The sequence below is a fragment of the Bufo bufo genome, chromosome 7, assembly GCF_905171765.1.
Source record: "Bufo bufo chromosome 7, aBufBuf1.1, whole genome shotgun sequence".
Taxonomy (NCBI): domain Eukaryota; kingdom Metazoa; phylum Chordata; class Amphibia; order Anura; family Bufonidae; genus Bufo; species Bufo bufo.
The window spans coordinates 218,271,149-218,281,893 of record NC_053395.1 but is presented as its reverse complement, the minus strand read 5'-3'; the positions used below and the strand labels follow the sequence as shown (position 1 = coordinate 218,281,893).

The window sequence follows — 10,745 nt, the reverse complement described above, 5'->3', positions numbered from 1 at the left end:
CTATGTTTGACCAGAAAGCCTTGATCCTCTCACAATGCCACCAAATGTGTGACAGGGAACCTGTATCCTTTTTACACCTCCAACGCTCACTTGGAATGTCTGCATTAAGCCTAAGCAGAAACTCCGGGGATTTGTACCATCTTGTAAGCAGCTTATATGAGTTCTCTTGTATCCTAATACAGCGGCTAAAGCCGTGGGAGTGTTAGAGGACAAAAGCCCTTTCTGGTTCTGAAAGGCGGATGGACAGTTCCCTTTCCCACGAATTGAGAAAGTGTAGCTCAGGAGGGGAGGATGAGAGTAATTCTTTATATATGGTAGACAGTGGTTTGGGGATCCTACGGGTGTCTGATAGCCTTTTATCCCACCAAGAGGGAGGGCTAGAGGTAGTTGGGGGTGGTAGTTTTATCAACTTAATATCCTTCTGCAGGGCAAATCCCTGGAGGAAAGGGCGTTTTTGATTTTGGGGTCATTCAAGACTAGGGTCTAATCCAGGTTCCCATCTGGGGTCCGGATCTCACTTAAAGGAATCTCAGCTAAGAGAGGCCAAATGCCTGAAGGCTTCTTAGCTTCCGGGTGAATGTAAAACTGCAAGGAGGAGAGTGGAGTGCCTGGTATTGGAAATGTAAGCACCTTGGCTTTAAATTGCTTGGCCCATTCAACCAATAGGCTCTTCCAAAGGGGTGATAAGGAGGAACTACCTGGAGAACAGGGGGAAAGCCCCCAAAGGATCCGCTTCATTTTGGTGGAAAGCAGAAAGCGCTCTAGACGCACATATGGAGCACTATAGGCTTTATTGAGGAGAGATAGACCTCGGAATAATTGAAAGGCCGCATAGTAGGAGCCCATGTCAGGCAGACCAAAACCGCCAAACCTCTTCTCTCTGGTCAACACCGAATATGCAATTCTGGAGGGTTTATTACCCCACAAAAAGAGAGAAAAAACTCGGCGAATGTCGACAAAAAATGAGTGCGGCAGCCAAATAGGCAAAACCTGAAGTAGGTACAGAAATTTAGGGGCTATAAAAGTCTTGAGGTAGTTCCTCTTTCCACACCAAGATAGTAGTTATATTCTTGTACATAGGAGCAGTATTATAGTAGTTATATTCTTGTACATAGGAAGCAGTATCATAGTAGCTATATTCTTGTACATAGGGAGCAGTATTATAGTAGTTATATTCTTGTACACAGGAGGCAGTATTATAGTAGTTATATTCTTGTACATAGGAGCAGTATTATAGTAGCTATATTCTTGTACATAGGGAGCAGTATTATAGTAGTTATATTCTTGTACATAGGAGGCAGTATTATAGTAGTTATATTCTTGTACATAGGAGGCAGTATTATAGTAGTTATATTCTTGTACATAGGAGCAGTATTATAGTAGTTATATTCTTGTACATAGGAAGCAGTATCATAGTAGCTATATTCTTGTACATAGGGAGCAGTATTATAGTAGTTATATTCTTGTACACAGGAGGCAGTATTATAGTAGTTATATTCTTGTACATAGGAGGCAGTATTATAGGAGTTATATTCTTGTACATAGGAGGCAGTATTATAGTAGCTATATTCTTGTACATAGGGAGCAGTATTATAGTAGTTATATTCTTGTACATAGGGAGCAGTATTATAGTAGTTATATTCTTGTACATAGGGAGCAGTATTATAGTAGCTATATTCTTGTACATAGGAGGCAGTATTGTAGTAGTTATATTCTTGTACATAGGAGCAGTACTATAGCAGTTATATTCTTGTACATAGGAGCAGTATTATAGTAATTATATTCTTGTACATAGGAGGCAGTATTATAGTAGTTATATTCTTGTACATAGAAGCAGTATTATAGTAGTTACATTCTTGTACATAGGAGAAGTATTATAGTAGTTATATTCTTGTACATAGGAGGCAGTATTATAGTAGTTATATTCTTGTACATAGGAGGCAGTATTATAGTAGTTATATTCTTGTACATAGGAGGCAGTATTATAGTAGTTATATTCTTGTACATAGGAGCAGTATTATAGTAGTTATATTCTTGTACATAGGAGCAGTATTATAGTAGTTATATTCTTGTACATAGGAGGCAGTATTATAGTAGTTATATTCTTGTACATAGGAGGCAGTATTATAGTAGTTATAGTCTTGTACATAGGAGCAGTATTATAGTAGTTATATTCTTGTACATAGAAGCAGTATTATAGTAGTTATATTCTTGTACATAGGAGGCAGTATTATAGTAGTTATAGTCTTGTACATAGGAGCAGTATTATAGTAGTTATATTCTTGTACATAGGAGCAGTATTATAGTAGTTATATTCTTGTACATAGGAGGCAGTATTATAGTAGTTATATTCCTGTACATAGGAGGCAGTATTGTAGTAGTTATATTCTTGTATATAGGAGCAGTATTATAGTAGTTATATTCTTGTACATAGGAGCAGTATTATAGTAGTTATATTCTTGTACATAGGAGCAGTATTATAGTAGTTATATTCTTGTACATAGGAGCAGTATTATAGTAGTTATATTCTTGTACATAGGAGGCAGTATTATAGTAGTTATATTCTTGTACATAGGACCAGTATTATAGTAGTTATATTCTTGTACATAGGAGGCAGTATTATAGTAGTTATATTCTTGTACAGAGGAGCAGTATTATAGCAGTTATATTCTTGTACATAGGAGCAGTATTATAGTAGTTATATTCTTGTACATAGGAGCATTATAGTAGTTATATTCTTGTACATAGGGAGCAGTATTATAGTAGTAATATTCTTGTACATAGGGAGCAGTATTATAGTATTTACAACCCTTCCCACATTCCTCTTGGCAGATCATACAACATGTACTAGTCAGAATGGGGTGGCAGTGAGCAGAGGAGAGAGCTCTTTATATAGTAAAGAGAATATCATCATATAGGACCCTGTCTCCACTGCATTTGATGTTTATGAAATGTTTGTATATCGCTCAGGGAGTGTTGGGCTCAGAATAACTCTATGACACATTTATTTTGTGCCGATGAAATGTCCTCTTCTGCCAAGTGGGTGATTCTGGATACGTGGACGTTTACATGATGCAATGTGTCATTCACAATTAATACATCAGTCATTTCAGATACACCAGTAGGACTCACATTATACTGTAATACCCATGACCTTTGCTACCGGCATATAAAACATTTCCTGCTATTAATGGAGCACAGCAGGGGTGATGTAACGTAGGAGACCTGCTTTATATCTGGTCAGCAAATGACTTCCCCTCCCCCCACATTACCTCACTGATCAACAGCGCCCCCTAGTGAATTTGCAAGAAAAGCTGAGCCCATCTGTGAGGCACATCTATCTATACTTTGGCATAGGGGGTATAGAGGCTGCAGACAACCCCCTCCCCCAGGTCTTGATACCAAGGAGGGGCAGATCTTTTACCTACAAAACTCTACTAGTATGAATGGCAGAAATAACACTTGCCTGTTATAAAAATCTAACATTTTGTCCACCACTAGAGGGAGCCTTATACTATTCTGTATTTGAGTTTCATGCATAAACAAAAGGGGATAAAAGTTTTTGTAATAGGACAACCCCTAAAAGTGGATACATATTGTCGCAGTTATTTTTCTGCAGTAGCCCCATATGGTCACCAGATGGCAGCACTACTCTCAGCATCATTCTCTGTACAGTGTAGTTTATAGACTATTTTAGGGACATTCTTGTAAGCAGATTCATTTGGAAACCTCTAATCCTTTCCCGCCATCTTGAGAGCTTGTTCTTACCCCTTGGCAGCCGGGACTGGTTCTATCAATGTATACCCGGGTTTAGGCGGGCAGGATGGCACAGGGTGAAGTTCTCTACGTACTGTTAAGCAGCACACTGCCTCGTCTTCACTTATCTCTGATACTTCGCTCATGAAAGCGCCACTTAACCTCTAATTTTATCCTTGTCTGAACATGAATTCATTGGATTCCCTGTGGTGTCAGAGGCTGAAGAGGGTCCTAAGCGGCCATAATATCTGACAGTATGAACCTGCGTAACCCGGGTCTACTGCCCGCCTTTCAGCGTCTGAGGTTCTAGCAGCCAATGCCGAGATGCCCATATAATTATGCCAACCACAGTGCCCTCAAATAATATCAGTCGGCCAGATATCCCCATAACATTGCCAATTAACCACAGTGTGCCCATAACAGTGTCATTTTGTCACATATCTCCATCATTGTGCCATTTGCCTATAGTGCCCCCATAATAGTGTCACTCAGACACATATCTCCATAACAGTGCCAGTTCACCATGATGCCTTCGTAATATTGTCAGTCAGCCACATAACCCTGTCGTTTAGCCATAGTGCCCTCATAATAGTGTCTGCTAGCAACAGTGCCCCCTAATAATGCCATCCAACCTGCTATGCTGTGGGCACTACAATGGCTATTTTGGCCCAGTATGAGTGTTAGGCCGGAGAGGGGAGAAAGCTGCTGGAAGACGCCTCTGTCAGCGCCTTATCTCCCTGAGAACAAAAGGATTGGGCATGCTGAAATCCAACTGTCCAATCCTTCTCTGCCCTAACATTAGTCCTGGGTGGGGAATCGGGATGATTGACTGATCCCACCATCTGACGTGTATGACCAGCTTTACTCTTTACGTACATTACAAAGGCTAGGGTAAGAGATAACGACAGCGGGGCCCATGTCAGGGGCACCCACAGGACCTCAGCGGGGGCAGGGTGTGCAGCGCCCGTCACACCATGATATAATCATGAGGAAACCATAAATCATTTTCATGTCCAGGAAATCTAAGTATGAATTAATACGGCTGCCATATTGGCTGTCACCCAGCTTTCCTAGAAGCAGATATCACCAAGAAACAACTAATGTTTTTTTTTTTTTAACAAGACGACTCGAGGATTTCTATGAACTTTTTTATTTTCTTATTTTATTTTGCAGGAATACGCCTTAAAGGGGACCCCCATCCCCGTATAGGGTAACCTTGGCAGTCACCATCTTGTCTGGATCAATACGGGAGCTCCGGGAAGTGCTTCCGTGATTCCGTGAAATCTATATAGGGAATTTCCATGAGCTCAGAGTGGTCCTGCTGCGTATTTATAGGCGGTCCTCGCGGGCTTCCCTCGGCAGCGCAGTCTGCGAGGGTGAGATCTCTGTCGGGTCACTTCTTGGGGCGTTTGCCGGGGTTGCTCCCTTTTCCCCTTGCTTTACAGCCATGTTTCAGGCCTTGTCTCAGGTTGCCTGGGATTCTATACATAGGGCCGAGGCTTTGAATAGGCAGACCGACCCCCCTCTTTGGCCGTGTCATCGCTGTGGTATTTTTGGGAATGGCAGCTGCAACCCCCCCCCCCCCCCGCAGCCTCTTGTGATGTATCTGAAGCTGCATAGCACACAGGTAGAGGGACGCCATAGGGGTGCATGCCAGACCCTCACCAATGGGCACAATGATGGGGCCGGGGCGTACGGACAAGGGGATGGGGCACGCTTAGGAGCGAAGGAGGTCAAATCCCACTGATCAAACATTGATGTCCTATTCACTCAGCAGTTGTCACTTCCATGGCTGCTCTTACCCAGCAGGGGGCGACGATAAGCACAGGCTCAGGAGAATGTTTCCCCCCCAGGGTAGAGAATTGGAAACCTGTGCTTCAGCCTGATGCATGATGGGAGAAACGTCCATTATCAAAAATCAGATCGTAGATGAATAAAAAAAAGATTGCAGTTTTTTTTTTCAGAAACGGCGCCACCCTCAGCCATAGGCTGTGTGTGGTATTGCAGCTCAACTGAATATAAGACACGGCCCATGGATGATAGTTTTGCTGATTAAGGGGAAAAAAAACTATTATATATTTATCTAATCACGTAAAACCCATTAAATATCACACAGACTGTACAGATTATAAAGATGGAGAATATTTGCCTTTTACACGATGTTAAAAAAAAGGATTCGGTGACTAGTACTTACATTGACTTACATAGTAGGGCGCCACCTGGTGTTCAAAGTGTATGGCAATGTGTACGTCCACCGAATGAGCTGAGCCGCTGGTGGACGCACATGCTCAGTCCCTCTCCTCACAGCCAGGTCTTTACACAGGGATCCTCTCTTCAGCCAATAGAAATAGCTTTCTGCTCCGCCTGTCAGGAGCGGAGTAGACCCTCTGCAGTAGTTTAGACTGGATTATATTGTCAGCTGCCAGAGGGGGAAGGAGACTGATTCTGTCCAGAGACCATCAAAGAGGACACAGAAGAGCCCAAAGTTATTTTTCATGCAGGAATCACTGCCAATGACTATAAAGAAGCTATTGCGTCTGGCATGAAAATAAGCCATGGGATAACACAGAGAGAGGACCCGTCACCGCTCCTGACATGGTAACATCTTTTCTCATAACCCTGTGTTGTACAACCATTCCTCTGTTATTCCTACTGGAACGTAATGAATACACCTGGGGGGTGCATCCCTGCACAGCCCGACACTGTCATTGCTGATTGGACCGATATTGTAGGGATACACACTCAATTTATTCCCACATTTTCAGGAGGAATAACAGAGGAACGACACGACGCAGACTTCTGAGAAATGATTCCCCAGAATTGAATATGAATTTTTATGTCTGGAGCGGTGACGGGAGGGGCAGCCATACAGACGCCCTGCAGATCTTGCGGCGCTGGCGCTGACAACAGTCATGGGGTGGTGGCACGGAGCGGTTACAGGAGACGGGTGGTAGTTTTAATGCGTTACGCGATCCGGGTGGGATCAGCGATACCGTGAATTATAAGAGCAGCGCGGAGATACTGTAACAGGCTGGTATGTGAGCGGTGCCAGGCGGCATGCTGTGACAGGCTCATGCCACACGCCAAATATCTTTTTTGTGTCCCTGTCTGTCCTGTCCAGGGGGGTCGGAGTGTCCCTCAGGAGCCGACGTGATGGATCGCAGACCAGTAGAGCGCTGTGATTATGTCGGAAGTGATAGGAGAGGAATGCATCGCTGACATTCATCTGCTCCATGAGGGGGTGTTCTGACCATTACGTTATCTTATACCCAAAAGAAATCCGTGTGGCACGCCCCAGCATACCTCTCTGTGCCAATCAATCACTGGCATGGCCGCCGCACAGTATGAAACAGATCCCGCCAGGAGGCGTTCATGCCCCGGCCTCAGCCTCCACCTGTTTCTGCATTACAACCCTTCAGCTTCTTCTCTCCTGTGTTTCTGGGGGACATGACAGAATCAGCTGCTGGAACATTTTATCTGGAGACTAAAATTAGGATTGTTTCTGGGTGAGGAGGAGCGACTCCGCAGCTCGGATCCACACACGACCAGGACCCCCAGGCTAAGGACCCTTCACCAGACCCCAGAAGTCACCGGCAACTAGAAGACCTCAACTTTACAGAGCGGGAGGGAAGTTCAGCGTTAAGGTAATTAAAGGGATCCTCCAGCTCATACCATGAAGGTGGTCTCTGTTATCAGCCATGTCTGACTATGGTGGTCTTCAGTGGAACGGCTGAGAGATGAATATCTGCCCCCGTTATTTCTGGTATTCACAGTTGATAGGGGTAAGCCTTTGCAAAATATACTTCCCCTTTGCCTCATTTTGGTGGAGGTAAAGGGAATAAAGCAGCTTCCATGCAGGGTCGGCCTGGCCCACCAGAAGATCCCCCCGAGCTATGGTAATATTGGACCCCCAGGGCCCTTAAGGTCCTATGTACAGAGAGGGTGGGCCCTTAGAATCCTTTCCTCTGGTGGGCCCTTAGAATCCTTTCCTCTGGTGGGCCCTAGGGACTTTAGTCCGACGCTGCTTCCATACCATAGGAAAAAAAAATTCCAACCTCAAGAACTGGCGGAGCCCCCAGACCTTGTACATCAGGGGTCTCCAACCTGTAGCTCTCCAGCTATTGCAAAACTACAACTCTCAGCGTGTTCATCTTCCGCGCTCTTTTGTGTCTTCTTTTCCCTTTGGTTATTTTTACAACTTGCAAAGGCAGTTTGCGTTTCAATTTCCTTACCACCCTCTGCTTGCTGTCAGTGCATGGGACAGACTTACACCCAGAGATGAAAAACTGTCCGAGTTTAGTAGGTTTGAGGCTGAGATGACATGACAAAATCAGCGGCAGAAAAATCAGTAACTGAAAACAGGTCCTTTTGGTGGCAGATTTGTAATTTGGTGGAGGTTTTAGAGGAGTTTTTTTTTTACAAGAGTATTAGAAGAGTATTTGGTGGAGGTTTCTCTGCTTCCCCATTGACTTCTATGAAATCTTCAATCAAATCTGCTTCCAAGAAGTAACATCACTTCTCGCGCATTTTTTTTTTAAAATCAGCTACTGAAAAAACTTTGATCATTAAAGTCAATGGAGAAACTGTTGGGGAGTTTTGAATGTGTTTTTAGCAGAGGGAACGCCTTTTTTTAGCAGCTGAATCAATGGCAGATTTTACCCTCAGACTTTGTCTAGGAGGCAATAAGCACCTCAGCAGCAACAAGATTTTGAGTTTGTTACAATGTATCAGCCTGTAGTTTTATAGACTTGACACAATTGTAGCAAAACATTCAGCTGTGAGATGAGTTAAAGGGGTTATCCTGCAGTAGAAAAACATGGCAGATTTTTTTTTCCCAGATAAAGCTCCGCCCCTGTCTGTGGGTTGTTTCTGGTATTGCTGCTCCGTTCCATTGAAGTGAATGGTAGCTGAGCTGCAATACCAGACGAAACCTGTGGGCAGGTGTAGCGCTGTTGTTGGAGGAAAGCAGCCATTATTCTGTAATCCTGGGCAACCCCTTTTAGTCCAGGATGTGCACCTAACCTACAGATGCAAATAGGAATTTTGCCATTCACTGACAGCAAGCAGATGTATGTAATGTCTTGATACACAAAGTTTATTAAACAGTTGCTGATCTTTTTATTATTCAGAGATTATAGGGTTTATCCAACCCCTATAATGCCCTACCAAATGTCTGGGCACCTCATACAGGTTATATTTGCCCCGCTCCACAGCACCCGCGTCTCTACTGATGCCCGCACGGCCGCCGCTGCATCTCCCCATAGCACGGATCAAAACATCCGGGAACGGGGAGGGGCAGCCAATAGCAGGCTGCGACCGGGACGAGTCTTCCTGGCGTCACCCGTCATGCTAGAGAGGCTTGTCCCTGTCGTGGCCCGCTTTTGTTGCCGGCTGTTTTGATCCGCACGGAAGATTCATTGGCGGCCGTGCGGGCATCAGGAACGACGCAGGATGAGGTGCCGGGGCATTTTGGGGGGCAACCCCTTTAAACATGATTCATATAAAACTGTAAAAACCATGAACATTCCATTAAACCGCCATATTGGTCTCAGGCGTTTCTGAATTCTGCTGTATATTATAGCCACAGTTATTTTTTTGTGCTCTGATTTTAATGGTTTATTTTTTTTTTCTTTGCAGGTAGATGGCGGCTCTGTCCCTCCCGCCACAGAACTCACACTTGGGTTTAGACATGCCAGGGAGCGCTCCTCGCTTTCTGTCTTTTCCTCGTGCAGTCACAGCGCCCATAGGCACATATGCCGTCCTGCGGTGTCGGATCAGCGGAGATCCACCGCCCAGTGTATTGTGGGAACGCGTTGGAAACATCCGTCTACAGCTGGACGACAGATGCTATGCTCAGAGAGACGGGGACTGGTACCAGTTAGTGATCAGCGACCTGCAGCTGGAGGATTCGGGCCATTACATGTGCAGAGCTAGTAACTGGTCAGGGGAAGGCTACGCCGGCGCCAAACTCACCGTGACGCTCAACAGTGCCGTGGTCAATGAGCCACGTATTGATCTATCGAATGAAGCATTTCCATCCACAAAGTTGGCCAACATGTCTTCTTCCATCATGGAGCCTTCTATCGAAACAACCCAAGAGCCAACTCCACTGGACGCAACCAACAGCCTTGACCAGCACTCTGAAGACCCCGACGCCGCTCCATGTTTTCTACTCCTTCCAAGGTCACAGAGGTTGACCCGTGGTCAAAGTGGGGAGTTCACATGTAAAGTTTTGGGGAAACCAGAGCCTACGATTCGTTGGGAGAAAGATGGAAGGGGCCTTGAAGAGATTTTTGAAAGGTCTCATTACCAGTTGTCTCCTGGGGGTCACACCTTAAGTATTTTTCAAATTCGCCCCCCAGACGCTGGCGTCTATGTTTCTCGAGCCACTAACTCTGTTGGGCAATGTTTGGCGGCAGCTGTTCTGCTGGTGGACCCGACTCCTCGTCAAGGTCCAGAACCAATTCCGGGGGACCCCCCGGATCAGGTGAAAGTCTTCACAGTCCAAGAAGGGAAACATGCCAAGCTTCGCTGTCTGGTGACCGGTAAACCAAGGCCTGAGATTGTCTGGCGTAAAGATGGACGCGCAGTCAGCCCTGGACGACGAACTCTCATTTATGAAGACCGAGATGGGCACTTTATACTCAAGTTGCTGTTCTGTCGCCAACAAGATCGAGGCTTGTACGTGTGCGGTGCCTCAAATTCAGCTGGAAACACGCTCAGTGCCGTCATGTTACATGTAAGAGGTATGTGGGTGGAGCACGAAATTTAATTTGACTGCTAAATATGAAGTTCCATAATATATAAGTATAGGTTAGCCAACGTTCCTCAAGGGCAGGGATGGAAATAGGGTTGTTTGAATGGTCACAAAGGGCACATAGCTATGAACGGGGCCCCATGTGCATTGATTGGCTTGGCTCCTGGATCTTGGCACCTGGATCCCACACTTGCATGGGTTTTAGCCACGTTCTCAACTTTTTTGGATGGTT

At 45.1% G+C, this 10,745-nt stretch overlaps 1 protein-coding gene across 1 annotated transcript in view; it reads left to right on the top strand.

Moving 5' to 3' along the window:
• The first annotated feature begins 7,011 nt into the window (after positions 1 to 7,011).
• The window catches only part of OBSL1 (obscurin like cytoskeletal adaptor 1), a 66,333-nt gene continuing 62,599 nt past the window's right edge, over positions 7,012 to 10,745 (top strand). The window contains exons 1-2 of the mRNA XM_040440710.1: positions 7,012 to 7,400; positions 9,394 to 10,502. Coding sequence (XP_040296644.1) covers positions 9,398 to 10,502 — 1,105 coding nt within the window. The 5' untranslated portion in view covers positions 7,012 to 7,400; positions 9,394 to 9,397. The remainder of the gene's footprint in view (positions 7,401 to 9,393; positions 10,503 to 10,745) is intronic.